The 23,867-nt window shown below is 41.1% G+C and overlaps 2 protein-coding genes across 7 annotated transcripts; both read right to left on the minus strand.

The window, feature by feature from the left end:
• Positions 1–794: 794 nt before the first annotated feature.
• LOC125304246 (glutamic acid-rich protein-like) lies at positions 795–10,379 on the minus strand. 6 transcript variants are annotated; one of them, XM_048258354.1, is made up of 15 exons: positions 10,237–10,379; positions 9,643–9,696; positions 9,278–9,307; positions 8,761–8,820; positions 8,320–8,373; positions 7,460–7,519; positions 5,339–5,392; positions 5,012–5,062; positions 4,882–4,908; positions 4,752–4,778; positions 3,015–3,047; positions 2,521–2,550; positions 2,388–2,405; positions 1,797–1,838; positions 795–926 (listed from the first exon to the last, which is right to left on the minus strand). In XM_048258354.1, exons 1-15 carry the CDS (start codon positions 10,289–10,291, stop codon positions 913–915), a joined length of 609 nt encoding a protein of 202 aa, XP_048114311.1. In that variant the 5' UTR covers positions 10,292–10,379; the 3' UTR covers positions 795–912. The 6 variants fall into 6 exon arrangements, with proteins under 6 accessions (XP_048114311.1, XP_048114310.1, XP_048114314.1 ...); XM_048258353.1 differs by having other exon boundaries at positions 2,388–2,423; XM_048258357.1 differs by lacking the exon at positions 8,320–8,373 and having other exon boundaries at positions 2,388–2,423.
• A 4,939-nt stretch (positions 10,380–15,318) lies between these two features.
• On the minus strand, positions 15,319–23,697 carry pcyox1 (prenylcysteine oxidase 1). Its single transcript, XM_048259418.1, has 7 exons — positions 23,574–23,697; positions 22,677–22,828; positions 22,271–22,477; positions 21,851–22,025; positions 21,422–21,633; positions 20,596–20,748; positions 15,319–20,410 (listed from the first exon to the last, which is right to left on the minus strand). The coding sequence occupies exons 2-7, from the start codon at positions 22,786–22,788 to the stop codon at positions 19,740–19,742; spliced, it is 1,530 nt and encodes a 509-aa protein (XP_048115375.1). The 5' UTR covers positions 22,789–22,828; positions 23,574–23,697; the 3' UTR covers positions 15,319–19,739.
• Positions 23,698–23,867: the final 170 nt, after the last annotated feature.

Below are 23,867 nucleotides of genomic sequence, written 5' to 3' on the forward strand. Positions count from 1 at the left end.
GGGTAGCTATTTGGCAGCGGCCAATTCTGCGACCTCATTGTCTATACATTCACGTTTTGTTGTTGTTTTGCAGGTTTCTAATTTTGCATTAGCCTATACGCTATTTTCCTTATTTTGAACCAACTGACAATAATTCTCTCTCCATCAGATCACAGAAAATCCATGTTTTTGAATGTGCAGTCACGTAACAGAAATACGAAAAATGTTGAAGAAGCGTCTCTAAAACTATGTGAGTTAGGCAGTATGTATCTTGTCAGCTCAAAAGACAATCAGGGAAAAAGAGGGACACCATTTACCTCAGAGCAAATCACGTCGAAGCCCTAACTTCATATGCGTTTGGTATGGAAGTTCAAATGTAGCCTACAGCAGGATAGGGATTGTAATAAGTGACTAGGCTTATTCTAATCCAACCATCAAGACACTGTTAAAAAACATGTTCAAACAATGTTTCCACGAGCAATAAAACCCCCTCTGGGTCATAAGGGTTTTAAAAGTATGAGGCCTGGGATAAGGGTGGGTGGGGTTGAGAATTTTCTATAAACTTCATATAAACACACACTGTTGCTGTTTACATGAAAGTAGGCCTTTTTCTTTTAACTTAGATTAAAATCCTTTGACTATGTGCAGTGTACAGGCCATATGCATTGTGCTGTTTCTTCAAAGCCTGCTTAAGAAACAGTCTGAAATCTTTTTAAGGCTGACCGTTAAGATTGAAGTCACTGTTGCATGCTGTTTAGTATTATGGTAACACATTTATAAGAGAAGAGGAAAATAAATTAACAAGTAAGGAAATGTGTGTTAATAGGGTGTAATAGTTATTTATTGAACAGAATCGGCTCTGCAGTAATATTTCTCCTCTGGATGGCTTAGACTTCGTCTTCTCTCCCCATCCTCTGTCTGTCATCCAGTGGTTCACTCCTCGAGTGCTGTTGATAGACATACATTGAACAATGTTTCACCCCCCCCCCACACACACACACACCTGCAGTGTTCGATTGACCTGACCTGACATGCACAAAGGTCATAAATACCAGAGAGGCTCCTCTGAGGCTACCTCAAGCTATTTGGAACATGTCAATGAAGACAATGACAGTCCTGATGACTGGAATCAGCTGACTCACCTCAGAATATCCTCCCACTGACCCTAGCTGAATCAGTGGAAGAAAGAGGTATACAGTCGCTGAACCATACACACACAAACCACGGCATGGCACACCAGGCACCATAAAGATGGGACAATGCAGAAGACATAAATCACACCGCAACAGCACCTTGGTACTCAGGGACATCGCTGTCCCGGATTCTTGTCCTAGTTAACTGAGTCTGTGGTAGCCTAGACCCATATTTCAATAAACAAGCGTGTCTCGAAGAGGCCGCAAAATGACCACATTTCCACAAGAAGGATGAAGTCGATGGAGGATTTGGCAAAGATGGAGACATGGTCTTCACACAACTTGGAAAACAAAGATGTTTCCCCAGTGGGGACTGAATGTGTGTCTCAGTGTCTCATAAACTATATTTCTGGTGACCGAGGGAGGCTTGGAGAATGAGAGGCGTCCGCCTTCAACATGCCTTGGGTTACATAATTGTATGCTGAGAAGGGAATTTTTTTTTTTTAAGCCAAATTGATATGGTTGTCTGTGACTAAGCCCACAAACATCATTTCACTCTGTCTGTCTGTCTGTCTGTCTGTCTCTCTCTCTCTCTCTCTCTCTCTCTCTGTCTCTCTATCCATGTTTCACACACACACACACACACCAGACAGACTGATTATTGTAAAATGCTTGGGCGGTTACCTTCCTCCTCAGCCAAGTCCTCAGTGGATTCATCTGAAGAATCTGAAGTCAAATGTCAAGATAGCCTTCATATAATATGCTTATGTAAAAGCCAACACCTCTATTTTACATAACACATCTTCATGTTCCATCCAAGTGGTTTATATAGAACGAACTTATAATTGCATTTTAATCATTGTTGTGTGTTGTTTACACAAACAAACTAGGATATTTTTAGACCCATGCGTGGAAATGAGGTGGCACTGAACTAAGTTATAATCAGACTCGAGGTGTTTTAGATAGAGGCAAAAACAAACCAGTTGAGACCTATCATTACTTCTCTAAATGGAACCACAATTTGGTTAAAGTCTAAAATGACTGACTATGCTGTAGATTGACCAAACAAATTTAAACTACGCCTGTTTTTAATTTTGTTGGATGCATTTAGCCTAAAATAACCAAATTGTGCCCAAGGCTGGAGTTGATATCAGGTAAGTTTTATAACTATACAGACTTGTTTATAGAGTACCTTATCTACATCATAAAGTTTATGGTTAGCTTCAAATGACAAACTTGAATATAGGAAGTTCACATTTAAAAGTGTATTCCTACCTTGTGTTTGTCGGGTGTCTGTGGAAGTTAAGGCGGCTAAAGATAAGCAATGTCAGGTGATATGGTAATATTATGGACTTTCTATGATAAGTTTCTTAATAAATGGAAAGTTGTAAAAGTATGTCACACCTACCCTCTGATTTCTCTTCAGAGCTTGAGTCATCTAAGAAAGAGGAAGTTTAGTCATTTAGTGCATTATCAGTGATTACTCTATCTCACATAAACACATTGACAATGACACACACACACTCACACATACATTTGCCCTCACACCCAAACATATGCACACACACACACACACACACACACACACACACCACACACACACACACACACACAGAGGGGGGGCAGAGAGAGAGAGAGAGTAGGCCTATATAGGAAACAGGCCATGGGTCATTATTATGGCTTGCCAACACTGCCCTCTGCTGGTAGGTTATCATTATGCTTATTATAAAGTCAGGCCCAAGCTCCAGTAAACTCAAAGTAAAGTTGAGAAAAGTCAATGATTTATTCATTCTCATCTGCAAGAGAAATATGCATTATATACAATGTAATGCCATGTCACACATGAGCAATTAGCAATATTTCTAGTCAAGTTTCTAGTCTTATTTGGATATTTAGGCTTACCTCTTATGGCCTCTTGGGCATCATTTTTCACATCTGAAAACATCAGAAATCATCAGATCTTTGTCATTTTAGCAGAGGTGGACAGAGTACACAGCTTCATTACTTGAGTAAAAGTACAGATACCCTTTGCTAAATTTGACTCAAGTACAAGTAAAAGTACAACAGTCAGATGCCTACTTAAAGGAACCGTATGTAGGATTTTGGCCAAAACTAGTACTACAATCACTTTCAAAATACTGTAGAGCGGTGTACACCGCAGATGTGGTAACTAGAGCAGAGCTGGCAACCCATATGCCGAAACACTACCGACTTTGTGATTACTAGATAGGTGAAGGGTGGCGGATCAAGCTAAAACACAAGTATGTAAACATCAACATCAGTTAATTTGTCACTGTAAAGCACTTTGGGTGCCTTGATAAAGCATTATAATGCAAGTTGTTGTTGTTGTTCTTACTGTTGTTAATGGCCTCGAAAAAAAGATATAGCTGAGATCTGGAGCCATATTTCTCTCAGTCACTCACTGCTGTTAACCAGGGGAGAACCTTGACCAGCAGTTAAGAGATTATCAGCATGATAGATTATCGTGCAGAGATGATAAATATCATATAAATATTTGTGTCAAGGACAGAGATATCACTAGATATATTATTAGAGGGACTATGTCATCATAAGGGGGGTGTAGACCTTCCAAAATGTTTTTTTCATCATTGTTTTTTATAACAGGTGCTACATGTCCAACTGATTAGTGCACTTGATCTCATATAAGATTTTAATTGAGCATGGACCAACTAACATGAATGTTTCCATCATCTTGTTGTCACATAAGAAACAATCAAATAAAATAAAATAACTGATATATAAGTATAGTATACTCTTTTGATCCTGTGAGGGAAATTTGGTCTCTGCATTTATCTCAATCCGTGAAGTAGTAAAACACACTCAGCACACAGAGAAGTGAAGCACACACTAATCCCGACGCAGTGAGCTGCCTGCTACAGCGGCGCTCAGGGAGCAGTGAGGGTCGGGGTTCGAACCAGTAACCCTCCGGTTACAAGTCCGAAGCGCTAACCAGTAGGCCACGGCTGCCCCTAACACCTCAATGAGGATTGATAGATGATGATGATAGATTTACACACACTGATAGCTTTAATTAAGTGATACATATTTGTTTCATCTAGGGGGCCAAGACACTCCTTTTAACCTCTTTGCTCAAGGATGTAAAAGGAACATCTAGAGCTGACTCTGCGTTGTAAGATAGTATGTCCTTCCAACCTAGAGCTGAGGTTCACCACCAACAGTAAATCTGCGGTCCCCCGAAAATGTTCAAATGCTGGAGATTGTTACCCGAATGTGGTTTTTGCCGAGATGTCAAAACCACTGGGTCGGCCAAGCGTTCAAGAATGTGCCGACACCCTCCATAGCGACCAGATGACGTAAAAAAGACTAAGATGGGGAACCATCCCAAGGTGTCGTTTGGCTTGTGCTTGTTCGCGTTCACACACTAACAGTAGGACACTATATTTCACTGAATATAATCAGTCATATTATGTGTAGTATGAAAGTATGTTTCAGTGGGACATGGAGATTGTGAAACTACTTGTACAATGACATATGTATATGTAGGGTTTACTTTATGTGATGCAAACCCTGCTGTTCCACACCTGTCTGTTCCTGATATTTAAACATTGCTTATAGTGGCAGGAATGGATCATAATCAAAATGGCAGCTGTATCTTACCCTCTGTGTCTTCTTCCTGCACTACCTCTGCAATAGGGAAAATAAGAAGTGTCTGACAGTACTGAACACAGTGAAGTCTGTAGAGTACTGTTAGTGGAGACAGTTGAAAGGGAAATAAAGTATGACTTACCATGAGAGTCTTCATCCTGATTTGCCTCTGCAGACAGGCAGTATTTTAATTACTTAACACATCATGAAAGATTTATACAGGACATTCTCAAGAAGAGAGTGATTTCTTAAAATGGAATTTGGAATCATACCCATGTATTTAGTGGCTTTGTCAGGGTCTTCCTCTGCACTGTCCTCCTTGTCTGAAAGAGACACATACATGAAAGATGAATGTTTGATGACATACGCCTTCACAAACACAAACACAAAGAATGGTAGCATATTTGTTTATCCAACAGCTCTGAGTTGTAGATTATTACCTGCAATATACAACTATTTCAGAGAAAAAATGTACGTTTCGTGTTTTTGTAAGTATTGCACAAACACATCAATTTACTGATTGATGATCATGGCTGTCAGTAAGGATTATATTTGTGTTGGACTGTCAGAGCTGATAAGAGTACTGGACTGGACTTTACCTCCTGCTGCTTGGATCTCCTCCGCGTTGTCCACTTGGGCTGCCTCAAACTGATCTATCATCACAAATCAGCAAGAACAGAGGGTCAGAATGGAATTTTATCATACGCAGTGGTGGCCAGGGAAGAGGACAGCAGCATGTCCTAAGCCTCAGTCAGGAATTACAGCCGTAGTAGAAACACTGACACGTTAGTTGTGATTTAGCAGTTGGGCTTAGAGTGGATGAAAAAGGGCAAATGGGTCTGAAACTTAGAGGGTGTAAAACAACTGAAAATAAATAAACAAGCAAACAAATAAATAACAAGCATAAAATGAAGGTAACATAGTAAGCACATTGGAGGAGTAAGGATGTAAGTCTAGATCAGGGGTAGGCAATCTGCGGCCCTATAGCTCCTTTCTGGCTCCCTGGCTCTCTAAAAATGGAAGTTATAAAACCTTTCTGTCCCAAAAATATTGCTGTACAATACAACATATATGCAGAGTACGGTGATTATGCCATATGCCTGAGGCTAATAAAGAGAAATATTTAAACTGATTTCCTTTTAAAGATATCTTTTATCCGATATCTTTGCGGCCCGAGATATATTTATTCTTATTTCTGGTCAAAAAAATGGCCCTTTTAAAGGAGAATTCCGGTGTGATATTGACCTAAAGTGTATTGAAACATGATACTGAGTGTGAGCGTATGTCTCATAGCCCATCTCGGCTTGTCCCCTGCACTCCAAAATCTGGCTAGTTAGCGATGCTACCAACAGCTTTTTCAATAGTGGTGCTTGACATCCGGGCTAACCATGAAATAAATCACTGTTTTACACCCATTTACGAGGCTCAATGTATCTCCACACTTCATTGGTAGACTTCGAGGGCCCTGACATTTAAAGCGAGACATTGAGAACTTTGAAAAGCACTGGTAGTTTACTTACAAGGCGATTTATACAGACAGTATCTTCCGAAGTTTAAGCGTTTGCAGCCATCTTGAATTTAGTCCGCGATAAATTAGAAAGAGCAGTAAGAATGAACAGCTATGATAAGGGATCAGATTCCAAAAATAATTCAGTGGAAATGCATGGATTCCAGTTGCTGCTACTGGAAGAAACTGGAATCCATGCATTTCCACTGAATTATTTTTGGAATCTGATTGGAATCCATGCATTTCCACTGAATTATTTTTGGAATCTGATCCCTTTATCATACCAGTTCATTCTTACTCGTTGCTTTCTAATTTATCGCGGACTAAATTCAAGATGGCTGCAAACACTAAACTTCGTGAAGATACTGTCTGTAAATCGTCTTGTAAGTAAACTACCAGTGCTTTTTCAAAGTTCTCAATGTCTCGTTTTAAATGTCAGGGCCCTCGGAAGTCTACCAATGAAGTGTGGAGATACATTGAGCCTCGTAAATGGGTGTAAAACAGTGATTTATTTGCATGGCTAGTCCCGATGTCAAGCACCACTATTGAAAAAAGCTGTTGGTAGCATTTGCTAACTAGCCAGATTTTGGAGTGCAGGGGACAAGCCGAGATGGGCTATGAGACATATGTTCACACTCGGTATCATGTTTCAATACACTTTAGGTCAATATCACACCGGAATTCTCCTTTAAGAGAAAAGGTTGCCTACCCCTGGTCTAGATAAACAAACACAACATTTCATGGTAATTAGTGGATGTGACTGGGCAGCCTGTAATTCATGGGAGTTAATGTGCCTTAATGGCATGTCAGATATTTGGGAATCCTGACCTCTGACTGAAGAAAAATGACTTGAACGCAAAGTCGGGTCGGATTTTATGCTCGGAGACTCCTGCGGGACTCTTATGCCCTGAAGTACCTAACTTGATGTCACAATCATGCTCTCCAATCATGGACAACAAGAAGCGAACCTCACTCTCATTGCAAATAGGCAAGGTAATTTATCATTAAATTAAAACTACAAATAGAAACTTTGGCCGAGACATTCTCATTGTTACTCAATAAAAGTAAGTAGTTCTTATATTTGTTTTCTGAGCTGATCTCACAAACATACTTTTTTTTGGAGGTTGGGATTTTTAAAGATGGGTCCTCCAAGTTAACAGTCGTCATGAAGGTGGCATTAGTGTAGCCTACTAGATGTTTTTTTTTTTTTTACCTTCTGCAACTTCGGCCTCTTCAGCTTTCTCAACCTGGGCAGCCTCAGCACCCAACTGACCTAAAGAACATCAAGCTAAGAGAATTAGGAGGGAATGAAAGAACATGCAAACAGGGTCTAAAACTGAGAGGTTGTAAAATAACTCAAAACAAGAAAACAAATAAAAAACATATGGGCATAAAATGAAAAAAAAAACATAAAAAGTGCATGTAACGCACTGCATGTAAAATGTAAATGTAAATCAGGTTTCTAGGCCAAGTATACTTGCGTATACAAAGAATTTGGTCTCTGTATTTATCCCATCCATGAATTAGTGAACACACAGAGCACACAGTGAACACACAGTGAGGTGAAGCACACACTAACCCGGAGCAGTGAGCTGCCTTGCTACAGCAGCGCTCAGGGAGCAGTGAGGGGTTAGGTGCCTTGCTCAAGGGCACTTCAGCCATTCCCACTGCTCGGGGATCGAAATGGCAACCCTTTGGTTCCAAGCCCGAAGCCCTAACCTGTAGGCCACGACTGCCCCTAACACACACCAAAGATTCTTTTGTGAGGTGCTGGCCACTGGTAAAAAGTTCAGTGATAGAGATTTGATGAAAGCCCTATAGGTATGATCTGATGAAGGTCCTAGGTATGATCTGATGAAGGCCCTATAGGCTGAAACATCATTGTCTAATAAACCTTTTCATATGGAACAAGCGGCACTTCTCTATCATAAAATCAATATGACATAGTGACCACACTGCAAGATGTATGGGTAAATCGATAAACAAAATGTTTCATGAGAAGTACTGCAGGTGAAGCCAAAAAGGTTACCAAAGGTTACCATTGATGATTAGTGTACTAAACTGGGTTAGTACCTTCTGCAGCTTCAGCCACTTCAGCTAAATGGGCTGCTTTTGCACCTCCCGTCTCTGAAAGATATGAAGCAAAGTTGACCAGGAGGGAATGAAAGAATGTTTCAGAAGAGGGTTAACACTCACTCTTATTCTATGAAAGAAAAAAGTAGGTGAAGCACTTTGACTTAATTAGGAAGTGAAAGAAGTTTTTCCCAGGGACAAAAAGTGAAAAGGAACTAGGAAATTAACAACATGCAGTAATGGATGTGTGTTAATATTGTTGGGATAATGACAAGGAGTCAAATATTACACTGAAGAGGCCTGAGACTGGTCAAAACTGTAAACAAACAAACAAAAAATCAGAAAAACTTTTCATCGGCTGTTGGTTCCCGTAGAAGCCTAGAAGGCCGCTGAAATGGTACTAGTCGAAGACTGAGACTTCGACTTCGACTGAGTCTTTACCCTTGGTAGCTTGAGTCTCATCAGCAGTCTCCTGCTGGGCTGCCTCAAACTCCTGCTGATCTAATGGTCATCAGAAAGAGAGAGAGAGAGAGAGAGAGAGAGAGAGAGAGAGAGAGAGAGAGAGAGAGAGAGAGAGAGAGAGAGAGCACTCTACTAAAATGTAGCAGCATTGAGTCATTTCAAATTACAGCTAGCATACAAATCAACAAAAATGACAAAAGAGCAGAAAAGCTAAAACAAAATTATGCTGACACATACTGTGTATGTTTCTAGAATGGTAACATAATAAAAATGTCCTCCTACAGTTTTAATCATCAGGTGACTCTCAGAGATATCAAACTACCAAATGCAAACCATTGTAAATGTACTAAACTACCAAAACACCTTTTGTGAGTACGCTTGTGAAAAGTAGAGTATACAGGCCAAACATGGGTTTTCATGGTGAGAATACAGCTACAAAGCTGTAAACTATCTGATAATGTATCACTAATGTACTAAATGTTTTAATAAAATGTACCTCTTTTCAGCAGCAAAGTCAATTGGTCCACTGCCGACACAAAGAGAGAAAAGAGAAACATATCATTCTTTCCCCCCAATCCTCCAGCTGATTCAGGAGACAATGTGTTATGGCACTGAGCTGGCTGGCGTCAGTCCACCAGCCCACCCAGAACAACATCATATCCCACTGCTATTAGGGTTAACCCATAAGAGTTAAAACCACAGAGGTCTCTCTCTTGCTATGTGGCAAAAACACAAAAATGTGCTGAATATTCACTCAACCAGAGAGAGGTCGTAATTATGCACACATGATCATCTAGGGTGGTGCTGGTGGGGTGGGGTGGGGTAGGGGTCATGATCTGTACATGTTCAACATCGCTGTACCTTTTTCTTCAGATGAATCCTCCTTCTCTTCTGATGCCAGTGATGCTGCATGGGCTGGAGATATCACAGTTCGCTTTTTAAATGTACAGGCCATGAAACTGTTTTTATCAATGTCTATGTGTACACCTTCAAACTCCACGGATCGACATATTGACCCATGCAAAGGAGTGCAGTGTCTTCCAATGCTTGTGTGAATATGAAAATATAGAAATACAGTTGTCACATAATGGCCTCCCCACACTGTTCTATCAAGATATCAATCTGCGTAAACAGACAAGACAGTTTATGACAAAATGTCTTAGTAGATGGAAGATTTTTGAGAATATCATTATGCATTGCTTAGTTTACATTTTTGACTGAACCATGTAACCTCTGAATGCCTGCGGTGTCACATTGTTTTAACAGCTTTGCTTTCCTAGCCTAACACTATAAAAAATAATTCACATTAAAAGTATAAAAACAACACTATTCAGCTTTATCACATCACACACCACATTTTTAACACAACAACAACAGCAAAAGCATCCATAAGACACTAACATAATGATAAGTAAGATTTACCACATTTGACAAATGACAGCTTAATGTTCTCACCATACTGTAAGCCTGCGACGGCTAAGAACACACAGATGGGCACTTCAAATCTCATGTTGCCAAACCTTGAAGTGGGTCACTGTGTCTCACAAAAGTGCTTGTTTGTCAGTCCGTACTTTGAGTCGTGTTTTCTTTTCACTGCCGATGCCTATTATATGCCCCGGGGACATCACATGCTTGGCGAATGCTGGCAGACATCATCCTATTGTCCATGGCTACCTGCAGGCAGCTGGGTGGCACATCGGGGATAACGCACAGACGTGGCATTATTTGGGTGCAGAATGGGCGCCATTGTTGGCCTCGGGGTCAGATGGTCCTTTATTTTGGGTGCCGGGGTGTGCCGGTGATCTGTGTGCATCTGAAGAAAAATGGATGGTGTGTGTGTGTGTGTGTGTTTGTGTGTGTGTTGGTGGGGTGGGTGGGTGTGTTGGGGGGGGGGGGGGGGCCGGGGGCATTACTCATATTGTTGACATCTAAAGTCGTTTCCTCTTTGCAATACAACAAATACAACAGAAATGTTAGCTGGATGTGTATCATTGACACAATGTGCGGAACTTTAGAACATCACAAAGACCAAACAGACTGGTAATTGTGTGCATGGATATGATGCCGAAGAGCCATGCTTTGTCCTCCAGAACGGGATTATGCATTCTAATACATTCTGTGTATACCAGAACCATACGTGTGAAATAAAACATGTGTTTTATTATTCCTGAGAGGAGCTGCCTTGGATTTTCCAGCACTGACAACACTGACAATGTTAACATTCTGCACTTTGGAAAATCCAACTATGTGGATAGATGACTTTGTGGTTTATAATAAAAAGTGCTATTCCTGAGATCATTAATCAACACATCAGCTCACTTTGTGTTCGGGGAAACCGGTCCCATTTATTTCACTAGCCCTTTTGTTAACGACATCAACTATCAATCACTGGTATTGAGCACACCACAAATATGTCATATTATCTGTTGCCAAAGAACTATTTCTTAGCGGTGCCTAGTCAGCGCTTGAACCATATTATGTGCCTAGTCAGCGCTTGAACCAAGCTGGGCGTATATGGACCATTATACAGGACTTGGATCTTTGTCAGGCTCAGAGTAAAAGGTGTGTATCAGTTCTTGTTTGAAACCTACAGTATAAGGGCCCTCTTGGGGCCCATATGGAACCGGTCCAAGACTTATGCAAGAACTAATTAGTCTCAACACTCAGATTTTGTGTTTAAAGTTAAAGGGAACCCATGTTTTTACCATCATAAAAACAGACTCAATTTTGCCTCAAGCCAGTTCTCTGTGGTAATGTCGACCCACACAGTGACCAAAGAACATCTGTGTCCATTATGAATTAGGAGAACTGACCACAAGTTGTTTCCTCCAACACACAAATTAGATGCAGCATTTTTTGTTACATCTGCATTTTCTTTCTTTGTGGCCTCTTGACCTTGAGATGTTTGGGAAGGACATTCTAAATTGTTTACACTGCTAAATATTTAATGAGAGGTGACGGAGGTTAACCAAACAGCATTTCCCACCCAAGCTCACCTCTAGTCATCCAAGAGAATTGCATAACACATAGCAGTAGGGGTTTTGATTCATTCACACACAGGTAGCCTACCACACAGGAATTTGCTTCTGAGATATATATTCTGAAATGTACACTTAAATGTGCCAGAAATGCTCTGATGGTTTTAAATAGGAAACATTTTTACAATTCCCTGTCAATTTGTCAAATTACAAAACAACCCAAGTTCCCAAGTTTGATTAAAGGCACACTATGCAGGTTTTTTAGCTTAATATGCAAGTTTTTAAGCTTAATTTACCTTTATTTAACAGCTTCAGAGTCATTGGGATAGTTATATGACTTTTTTCGGGTTGAATGGTGGCCGTCTCGCTTCCCCCTAGCACCTGTGAGCGGAAAAACCACCCTTGCAACTGTGCGCCGGCGGGCCGATGGCCTCCGTGTCAGGAATTATAACTAGTGTAACGAATTGCTTTACTGCATTCAAATACACATACACGCCAGGCACCGGCTAGAAAAAGGTAGCGATGGAGTTTTTCAGACATTCGTCATGACAGAGCCAGCGAAAAAGAAGCAAAACCGAGAAAACAGTAAGGAAATTGCCAATACTGCATAGTTTACCTTTAATAGCAAACATATTTGAATGGGGGGGTTATACAGTGCCTATAGAAAGTATTCACAGCACTTCTTTTTTTCCACATTCCGTTATGTTACCTTATTCCAAAATGGATTCAATTTTTTTTTTTTCCACAAAATTCTACACACAATACCCCATAATGACAACATGAAAAACATATTTTTATAAATGTTTTATTAGATTGCATTTATTAGAAATAAAGAACAAAAATATAATATGTACATAAGTATTCACAGCCTTTGCTCAATACTTTGCTGTGGCACCTTTGGCAGCAATTATAGCCTCAAGTCTTTTGGAATATGAAGCCACAAGCTTTGCACACCTATCTTTGGCCAGTTTCACCCATTCCTCTTTACAGAACCTCTTGAGCTTCAGGTTGGATGGGGAACGTCGGTGCACAGCCATTTTCAGATCCCTCTAGAGATATTCAATGGGATTCAAGTCTGAGCTCTGGCTGGACCACTCTAGGACATTCACAGAGTTGTCCTGAAGCCACTCCTTCGATATTTTGGCTATGTGCGTAGGGTCATTGTCCTGTTAAAAGATGAACCGGCGTCCCAGTCTGAGGTCAAGAGCTCTATGCATTCATCTTTCTCTCAATCCTGACAAGTCTCCCAGTTCCTGCCGCTGAAAAACATCCCCACAGCATGATGCTGCCACCACCATGCTTCACTGTAGGGATGGTATTGGCCAGGTGATGAGCGGTGCCTGGTGTCCTCCAAACATAACGCTTGGCATTCACACCAAAGAGTTCGATCTTTGTCTCATCAGACCAGAGAATTTTGTTTATCATGGTCTGAAAGTCTTTCAGGTGCCTTTTGGCAAACTCCAGGCATATGCCTTTTAGGAGTGGTTTCCGGCTGGCCTACCATACAGGCCTGATTGATGGAGTGCTAGCTATGGTCGTCCTTCTGGAAGGTTCTCCTCTCTCTACAGAGGAACCCTGGAGTTCTGTCAGAGTGACCATCGGGTTATTGGTCACTTCCCCAACTAAAGCCCTTCTCTCCGATCACTCATTTAGAGGGACAGCCAGCTCTAGGAAAAGTCCTGGTGGTTCCAAACTTCTTCCATTTACGGATGATGCGGCCACTGTGCTCATTGGGACCTCTAAAGCAGCAGAATTTCTGAACCCTTCCCCAGATCTGTGCCTTGAGACAATCCTGTCTCGGAGGTCTACAGACGATTCCCTTGACTTCTTGTTTGTTTGTTTGTTTTGTGGTCTGACATGCACTGTTATCTGTGGAACCTTGTATAGACAGGTAAATGCCTTACCAAATCATGTCAAATCAACTGAAGTTTACCACAAGTGGACTCCAATTAAGCTGTAGAAGCATCTCAAGGATGCAAAATGAAACAGAATGCACCTGAGCTCAATTTTGAGCTTGATCTCAAAGGCTGTGAATACTTATGTACAAGTGATTTCTTTGTTTTTTTATTTTTAATACATTTGCAAAAATCTCAAACTTTTTTTAAGTTGTCATTATGGGGTATTGTGTGTAGAATGTTGAGGGAAAAAAATAACTCAATCCATTTTGGAATAAGGCTGTAACATAACAAAATGTGGAAAAAGTGAAGTGCTGTGAGTACTTTCTGTATGTACTGTACCTTTAACCTGGTTAAACACGATCCTTCAGTAGTGGGCTATCTCAAACCTACAACTGACATACCATATTTTATAGATAATTTAAGTAAAGGCTATGTCAGGAGGGAAATGTCAGCTCCACTCCATGTTAAACAAAATGGCAAAAATAGTGTACATGTTACTTAACATCTACATCTCATATAAAACAAAGGAAAATATTAATTTTAACATGAGTCAATATGCTGTGTGTCTGCAGTGCAGTCCCGAGTGTGTGAGCTGTGGCTGTGGTACTCTGACGTGTTCATATAGCTTAACTGTAGTCTGAGGGCAGCCAGGTATTCTCAACATCCTGTTTCTTCCTCTCAGCTTCCAGTTTCTTTGGCACCTCTATGTAGAGCTTCTTGTCAGCCATGGCGCAGCTCGCTAAGGAGCAGATTCTGGTGTGCGGACTCATCGTTCGCTCAACCTCCTGCCTGAGCTGCTGCACGTGGTGAGTGGAAGTCGTTCTCATTCCCATTGCCCCCACATCACCTGCCTCTGCCTGATCACCTGCAGCCTCCCACCCACCTGCCTGCCTGACGGACAGCTCCTCTGGGGAGAAGCTTCCTCTGTGTCCAGTGACAGGATGAAGTGGTTGTCTCTCTCTCCTCTAGCCTGAGGGAGATGGGCCTAATGATGTCCGTTGAGAGTGTCTCCTCAGCTTCATCAAAAAGAGGGTACTCCTGTGCCTATTGACCTGCTGCTGTAACTCTTCAGCAACTGCAGGCTGCTCTTCATCTCCTGGAGGTCTGCGCATAGCGCATGATCTCTCAGGAGGGCTCTGTAATGATCTGAGGATAGAGACAGCATCCATCAGGCTCCCCAAATCAGTAGATGAAGGTTGGAGTTAATTAAGGCACAGTATCTTCACTTAACTTTTATATCAGCTTTGGAGAAGAGAAACACTCAGTTCAGCTTTACATTTGACTCTGACTTGAGCTATATGTTTGTCTCTCATGCTTCTCATATTGTAACTGCCGGACTTTCATTTCTTTCTGGAATATTCTGGTCATTTCCATAGTTCTCCACTAGGTGTCACCATGAAGTTATTCTCCACACATTTAGAGAATAAGTTAGATGTAGGATTCTGAACAATTGAATAGAAACTTGCATACTGAGAGGTATGGTCTTTATGTCCAGAGTGTAATAGCATTACTTAAAAAATAACAAAGCATATCCACCTTTTTTTATTTTATTTATCTAAAAGATATATTATTTATGATACTCATCAACCTATTAGATGCAACAACTCTTACTAAACCATTTTAAGAATGTCAAATATCATTTAACAGAATGATAACAGATATTTTCCAATATTTTACTGGTTTATTGACATCATAAACAAAGACCTCACTGTCAACTTAATCACATCCAGTTCAAGTGACCCTCAGTACACTGAAGTGGTCTCTTGTGTTAACACTGCATAGTATACGATCAAACACCTATTTTTTTGCACCTAAGTGGCATAGATCAGATGCAGTCTACAGTACCGCACTGGTATATGGACATAGTGGTGTCAGTGCAAACAGTACAAAAGCACATGGAAAGCGGTATTTTCAGATCCAGTCGGCCTGCCGTGTAAACACAGCCCACTGTTCACCAAAGAAAACAGATGTTACTCCCAGTATCTTCACAGAGACAAAACGACCAATAGCAGAACAGGAACTGTGCCTTCATTCTCACAAAAAAAAACATTTGTATAAAACATAAAACAAGATTTATTGTTGTTTCTTCAAATTAACTGATTTAACAATTTAACAATGAAGGTCCCTGAACAATCTGAGTAAGTTAAATTATGACCAGACCCTCTGTTAGACGTGTCCTCCTTAAACCATTTTATTAATTGTTCAACTCATTAATTCTTCATTTAGACGTTTTGTCAACAAGCACAAAGTATATATTGCATTTTTTTTTTTTTTTTTTTTCTTTTTAATTGCATTCAGTCCATTCTGCGCCTGACTTCTTCCTTCTACTCACTGAAACAGTAGGTCAGTGTTCATCATGATTGATGGTTTCAAATTCCAAATACCAATTCAAGAGGTGCATGTTCATATTACAGTTGACACAGAAAAAAATAAAACTTAGTAAGTCAGACAGAATTCTATTCTTTTTTTAAACAAAGAAAGAAACACAGGAAGAAATGTCAACAATGGCATCACACAAACTCCAGCATAATTCTATAGTTATTGATTTTCCAAGACTTAAAAGGCACAGGAGAGGAATATAATACACCCTAATGTACCTTACACTAACCTATGGGCTTGGGTTATTCGTTCTATTTGGTCTACATAGCATCAGGAACCGGGAACACCTTAAACTGCGTTCCATCAGCCTCCAGGAAGAGGAAGTACAGAGACCACGGTGGCGAGACAACGCTCAGCAGCAGGTGTCGTCTCACAACCAGGGTGAACCCAGACGAAACTGTTAGTAAACAGGAGTACAGTATAGCGTGGTGCAAGTACACTAAGACCACCAGGATCCCGATATTTCCTAAAGTTAAGATCGGCAAAAGAGCTTAATTCAATAAGTTAAAAGTAGCCTGGGTGAACCCAGATTAACTGGTTAGTAAATTTGAATTTGCTCTGCCTATCTGTCTGGAAAGGAGCCCATTGACCCCCGTTTCCGAACTTGCCTTTCTCTGCTTCCACAGGCATAACCATAAGTGAAATTCAACTTAAATGTGTGCATTAAAGTCTCACCAAATCGTTTCAGAAGTGCAGCAAACTTATCTGTCTCGTAAATAAAGGTTTTAAATGCAGTTGTTCACTCAATTCCAAAGAAAATACACATTCCTGGGTTATTCGGGAACAGACGTCAACGGGCTCCTATCCAGACCAACCTGCAGATCAAATTCAAATTTGCTCACTGGTTCATGTGGGATCACCCAGGCTACTTTAAACTAATTGAATAAAGGTCTTTTGCCGATCTTAACTTTAGGAAATATCGGGATCCTGGTGGTCTTAGTGTACTTGCACCACACTATACTGTACTCCTAGGGGTCTCCAAGGGGTCTCTCTGTCTGCTTCAGTTACAGTATCAAATAGGAGCCTGGTTACAGTTCAGTATTTCCCATGAAAACTCACATCTCAGTTTGGCCCTGTTTACACAGCAACACACATCATCTTTACAAACAGTCCCTATTTTATTTTTCTTATTGCTAAAAAAGCATTAAAGGCACTTTGGGAATGACAGGTTATTGCAAGTGGCTCACTAAAAAAGCATAGTAATTAAAAATCTAGCAGTAGGCCTACCTTGATTTTAAAGGTGCAATACATAACACTACTAATATCGACGAAGCAAATTTCAATTCACGTAATTTTTTTCGTCAAAGATACAGTGACTCATTACTGGTCATTATTTAGCAACGACCAGAAGGAAGCCACCAGATGTTGACTTATGAGAAGCACAGAAGCACTCAGAGACAAGCTGATTGTACTGTATAAAAAAATCTGTAAACTACTTTTACATAACTGTTAATGATTATTTGACATTAGCAGCTAATCACAAGACACTGAAGACACAGAGGCTATCCAGAAAATTCACCTTCTACAGGCAGCAGGTTTCTGTCTACATGTATCCCACTAACAGAGGACTTCTTAGAAAGCGTATCTAAACATATAACATATTAGGCCCATTTGTATTTGTCACTTGAGCTTTCAGAAAAACTGTGCACATAAAATCCTGCCATTTGATGTATTTTAAAAAGTTATTGCTGAACTAATGTGCCTCTGTTGCTGTGCTTATAACACAGACAGACTAACAAGCATATCAAAGACATCTGAGGTGGCATCAGAGACCTGAGACATTTCTTATAGTATCTATCAAGTGGTTTTCAGAACTTCCTTATTCGCTTGCAGTTTTGCGGTTTTGTCAGCAGTTTTGAAAAGCAATGACCAATGGTGTCAATGGCTTATCTGGTTACACAGATGTTCCCAAAAGAATCACACCACCTTGGTCTTCCTATTGCTCATTTGCTCTCCCAAAGTGCATGTCAGAATACAGTACATTATGAGCTCAATTCAAGAACTCGAACACTGCCGTGACACAATCAGCACAGTGTTGTTCTGTCTGGAGGTTCTCAAGATCACCGAATATGGTCAGTGTGAAAAAAACCTGAAAACAATAGGTTTAACCTAGCTCGAATTGCTACAGCCAGCAGCTACACTCTCGGGGCATGTCCGTGAGCTCTCATGTACATGCCCCCAGTGTAGTGCTGTAGCTGCCTGGCTGTAGCAACTCCAGCTAGGTAAAAAAACATTGTTTTCGTGTTTTTTCGTATTGACAGTACTCGGAGACCTTGAGAAATGGAGATCTACGTGAAAACAAATTAGTAACAAATCCACCTTGAAACACGTTAAAAGCTTCTTTAAGATAAAGAACATATTTTTTATGAAAATAAATATAATATAAGTGGGTAGGTGGTCACCTTTGTGGTCTATTATTAGGTAATGTTTGTGAAATGTGTCCTCCAATCCCTGGTGTATGTCATATGTTGTATGAATTTCATGTTTCATGGGTCATGGACTTACGGTGTTGCTAACAGGGCAAGGTGCCACACCCTATTTTATACCACTAGCAATGCTTAAAATAGAATTACACTTCTGTGGTAGTGTGGTAGCGTGGTGAGGGTTTCTACAAACAAACCGAAGTATTGTATATGTTATAACAAGACCTGTATCTGTAGAAAAAATCCATGACTTCCTGTTCTGGTATCGTCAAATTGACGGGCGGGTTCGGCCTTGCAGCACTGTGCAGATCTAGCGCTTTTAATACGAACATGTCTTACGAGATCTGCGCAGCGCTGATTCGATTGAACGCGCCCGCTGATTTGACAATACCAGACCAGGAATCCATGGGATTTTATTCCTACAGATCCATGCATTGTTATAACCTCTCTGTTCACTTTGAAAGTTTACAATACTTCGGTTTGTCTGTAGAAACCCTCACCACACTACCACAGAAGTGTAATTATATTTTAAGCATTGCTAGTGGTGTAAAATAGCAACTTGCCACCTTGCCCTGTTAGCATCACTGTAAGCCCATTCAGTGATAATGCAAATAAACAGTCTTGCTCAAAACGCCACCAATTAACATAATTTTGCTCTCAATCAAAAGTTTGAAATTGTTAAGTATCATAAATAGACGCTAGGTTGTTTTTACTCTGGAGTTACACTTTAAAAACAGTTCGATTTTAGAAATGTTGTATGGTATCAGAATCGCACAGCGTCACATAGTTTTCTTAAGCAGTTTCAAAGTCTTTCATGGTGGATTTTTGTTTTACTAACTTGTGCTGGCCTTTACATTATTGTATCATCAATATAATTATTATAATTATATTATAATTACTTTTAAATCATTTGTGTTTGATACTATTTTAAAAGTAGTTGATAATTTCTGCAGGACCAATGGCCTGACGATTAAATTATGAATTATTTTCGAAACCAAACAGTGAGGCAGCCCTTTAAAGGTATACTTTAGTCCGACAACAACAGCATCTTTTTTTCATGTCCCTTTGTTGTTTTGAGTTTTGCTGAATTAACCCTCCCACAACATCTTCCTACTCTAAACTCCAATAGTCATGGGGATTTTTTTTTATTTTTGCCAGTTGTGGGCATTACGAGTAAACTAAGACCGGTGAAGAGAGTTAGCTCTGGGGCACGTCTCCTCATCGCCCCCCTCTCCAACCAGCTGTGCCTTTGCGCCTGTCCCTCCCTTCACTCCACACCTCTACAGCTCCCCCCTCAGACGGGTGTGGAGGTCCTCCTGGTCCACCTTGGCGGTCTGACCATGCCAGCGGTGGTGGGCGAGCAGCGCTAGGTTGCGGGCAGAGATGGCGCTCATCTCCATGGCGCTGGCCGCCCACTCTATGGCGTTCAGGTAGTAGAGGCGTTCGTGCAGCTCGAAGGGCGGCGTGCCGCGGTGTGGCGGGCTGTATGCCGGGTACGCCAGCCAGCGGGTCTCCGACACCTCGTCCCACGACACGAACATGGCGCCCAGCTGCTCCGGTGTCAGCGGCCGCGGTGAGAACACCTTCCAGACGGAGGGCTGCGAGGCCGGCGGCCGCTTGTAGCCCGGCGGGATGCTCACGGGGTCCAGCGAGCTCAGGCTGTTGATGTCCAGGCGCTGGTGCTCAGTGGTGAGGATGTCCGAGTAGAAGAAGTGGGCCGGGTCGGCGGCAGAGCCCAGGAAGGAGACGTTGAGCCGGCCGTGGACCAGCGTGGCCATCGTTTGATGGAAGCGGCCAGGGAAGTGCGAGGGAATGGGTGGGGAAAAGCCCAGGAAGGCGATGTCTGATAGGCCCTGGTGCAGGGGTGTGGCCACGATGACAATGTCATAGAGGGAATGAGCTGCACCTGATTGGCTGACGTAATTAACCTCATAGAGGTTAACAGAGTTACCTAACGACAAGGAGAGTGGAGAAGGGGAGAGTAAAACTATGACCCTTTTTGAAATCAAGAGTGACCTGAGTATAATGAGTATAATCATCAGTTTTACAACCAGCGTCTTAAAACTTGTTGAACTCAATACATTAAAGGTGAAGAAAAAGTCTATCACAACAGAACTAGAATAGATTACCACTTACCACTCTTGGAGGGTCTGTGTTTGACTGCGATGGCGGTCACACGTGCCTGAATGAGCTCGGCTTTGCTGTGGTACAGAAGGCCAGAACATACCCTCTTATTGCCCCCGTCCACTGCCCATAGCCCTGAGTCTGCCCCGGCGAGAGACACGGCACCTGCAGGACCCAAAACAGCACTAGCTTACACCTATCCAGTCTTAACACAGTGTCCTGGACACACTTTAACACAGTCCAGGGGGAGGTCTGCAAAACGCATTTTGTGAACAGAGGGTTTACATGAAAAGTAACACTATGCAACAATTTGCTACTTTATGAGATATGCTTTTATACAAAACTTGTTTTGTGGTCATCTTCACATTAGTTTTGATGATGCACTGTCAGGTGAAGGACTGATAAACAGACCTGCAATTCCCAATAGGCTATTCACTATGTAGTTCTGTGTTCAGGGAAGGAGAACCAAGCGAAAATATGAGGAGAGCTTTCACAGTACAACTGTACCTTGCTAGCAGTGCCAACTGGGATGGTGGTGGTGTTTGAAAGGTTCATAGTAGGCCTACATGTGCTTTTTAGGTAGTTTGAAAAATGTGCTGCTTTCAAACCAAACAAAACCTTACTGTAGCGTAATAAAGCATTAGTTGCACCTACAGATGTATCAATCTGTTGTCTTTAAATAAAATATCCTTTGAAAGCAATGTCTTGGCTTCAAATGACTTTGAAATTCATTTCTTGAGTTACTGTACGACCCTTTACTTTAGAGCTAATAATCATTAGCTGATATGCAATTCATGCAAAAACATGGGGTCGCTTCCAGTTTGTGATTCATCCGTACCCACTAATCCATTGATGCGGACACTCTGGCCGTAATTGACACGTGTGACAGGGGCCACGATGTCATTCAGGAAGTTCTGAGAGAAGCCCTCCCCCATCATGGCTTCTTCCAAGGTCTGGTTGGTTAAGGTAAGAAAGGCATCGCCGCCCATCGCATGTAACAGCCTGTCAACACTCGAGAAGGCATAGCTAAACTGCTGGTACTGGTATATCCTGAGGAGAGAGTGAGAGAGACAGAGAGACCATAGGCACTGTATATGGAAACTAATCAATTCATCGATGAAATCAATGCAATGGTGAAGCATTCAATTCATACTGAGCCATTCAAAGTCCATTTGATGTGAAAGTTATATCTGAGATTATATATCCAAACAAATGTATATATTCGGAGTCATTCAAGAGCATTTAACTCAGTGACCCAGTGACTCACCTCATGAACTTGTCCAGAATTCCCTCCACCCACATGTACATACGCAGGAAGTTGAACCCATATTGCCATAGCATCCGAAAGATATTGACAACGAACCAGTCACTCTCCTCAAACGTCAACTCCTTCCCGTCGAAAATTGCCATTTTAGAGGGCACATCCTTTCGTGGATTCAACCCTATCAATGTAGATAACAACAGGGGATCGTGGCAATTAGAAATGTCTACCACATATCGTACATTATATATCTATCACTGCTTACAACTGCTTTCAGCATGTACCACTACATAGACCTCGATTACTAACAAAAGTGCAATTCACATTTTGCAGTATATGATATCAACATAACAGCACATCCCATTCAAGGCATTTATTTAAAAGGATTTCATTTGCCATGCTGATATAGTTTGTAATCATCTTTACCTAGCTTATCCACAAAGTGCTTCATGTGCAGGTTCAGTGGGTGGATAATGGATCCTCCTGTCTCATATTCGTCACCTGCAATGTTCTCCGTGGCTAGACGGCCCCCAACCTTTCCTGGTTCGAATATGTCAATTTTAACACTCTCTCCAAACTCCTGCCGCAGGAAGTAGGCAGCAGCGGTACCTCCAATTCCTGCTCCAACTATGGCTACAGGGGGGAGAAACTTGTTTTTATGGCACTAAATATACAAACAAGTGGTTTCAAATTATAAGCTTATTACAAGCAGAGTTAAAACGAACACTTCCCTTTCCAGCATTGAGACTGACTTTTTGAAGCTTTGTACATATACATCAACTCAATTAATTGTGTTATTACAGAGAGTGATAACATATATGTGAGGGCTCACCGATCTTCTTGGGTTGATCTCTGAGCTCTGGGGCAGAAGCAAGACCTCTTCGGCCAAACTGACAGAGCCCCAGGAACACAAGTGTTTTGATTGGAAGATTTGGTGGAAACATTGTTGTCTGATATTTATGAAGTCTTTACAAATATTGACACCTAGGAGGAGGGGAAAAAAGACAAAACTTGAGATGAAGCTGAAATCCATGCCGTATCAATTATGAACTTACACTGACTGTATGTTCAAAAATAATATAACGTACAAACATACATAACAACAATATAAAGTACAAAAGCGCCTAGTGAAGCGAACAGTCACCGAAATTACAGTGGTACAGTGGTCGGTGATTTCGAAAGGAAGCAGTCAAAGCACGTCTTAATAGAACCAACTTGAACTTTACTCCTACTTTAAGGACAAGGCCCGAAGAAAGTACTACAGATGAAATACAAACACTCAAAATCTATTTGGATTTAACTTGTCATCAACGTTTGATGTCAACTGGTCGTAGAAAGGCACAACAACTCAATTTGGAGTGAATTATTACAGAACACTTAGTATTTTGCGTAAGAACACGTCACATTAACTGAACTTTAAGCAGCAAGCTAAGTGTGGTAGCATACCGCACCTTCTTGGTTTTACAACATACCGTGAAGTTAGCAGTTCGCTAAGTGGTTCAACAAACATTAACATCAAAAACGCACAAAATATGCAGCCATTTCTGTCGTGTTAGACTCATTTGAAGAAATGTCGTTTCTCGTTTAACTACATAGTAGTACCCTAACTTCCACTTTCCTATCAAGTTAACCTAACTTAAGACATCTACTAGCTAGCTAATTTGACTTCAAACTTAACTTGCGACATAACTTGAGGCGATATTAATTCCGAAATAATTCCACTACATACCATTTTCAGAGATCTCCTAATGTATATGTTTGAAAGTCAAAATAAGTTTGACATCTGACAGCTAAAACTACAAAGTAAAGAGTGAGTTGTAGGTTCAGAGACACTACTCCAGCACAGAATGACAGTATCCACTCCTGTTGACAATCAGTATATGTTGACAATCAGTATACCGCCACCTATCGAACTGGAGTATACAATGGTACTTACTTACAATGCTACACTTTACGACTATACTTCTTCAAAGACACTACATTAAATACATTTATTAGGCCACTTGTTTCAGAAAACTTTTTG

Source organism: Alosa alosa, chromosome 12, assembly GCF_017589495.1.
Source record: "Alosa alosa isolate M-15738 ecotype Scorff River chromosome 12, AALO_Geno_1.1, whole genome shotgun sequence".
Classification (NCBI taxonomy): domain Eukaryota; kingdom Metazoa; phylum Chordata; class Actinopteri; order Clupeiformes; family Clupeidae; genus Alosa; species Alosa alosa.

Excerpts from the sequence above, each read along its gene's own strand:
- LOC125304246 (XM_048258353.1), bottom strand. The coding sequence starts at position 10,291 with ATGAGATTTGAAGTGCCCATCTGTGTGTTCTTAGCCGTCGCAGGCTTA. Across the intron at positions 4,909-5,011 it reads CAAAGCCACTAAATACATGG|AGGCAAATCAGGATGAAGAC; the intron begins GTATGATTCCAA and ends GCCTGTCTGCAG. Across the intron at positions 4,779-4,881 it reads TCAGGATGAAGACTCTCATG|AGGTAGTGCAGGAAGAAGAC; the intron begins GTAAGTCATACT and ends TCCCTATTGCAG.
- pcyox1 (XM_048259418.1), bottom strand. The coding sequence starts at position 22,788 with ATGTTTCCACCAAATCTTCCAATCAAAACACTTGTGTTCCTGGGGCTC. Across the intron at positions 22,478-22,676 it reads AGATCAACCCAAGAAGATCG|CCATAGTTGGAGCAGGAATT; the intron begins GTGAGCCCTCAC and ends TCCCCCCTGTAG. Across the intron at positions 20,411-20,595 it reads ACACAGACCCTCCAAGAGTG|GTAACTCTGTTAACCTCTAT; the intron begins GTAAGTGGTAAT and ends CCTTGTCGTTAG.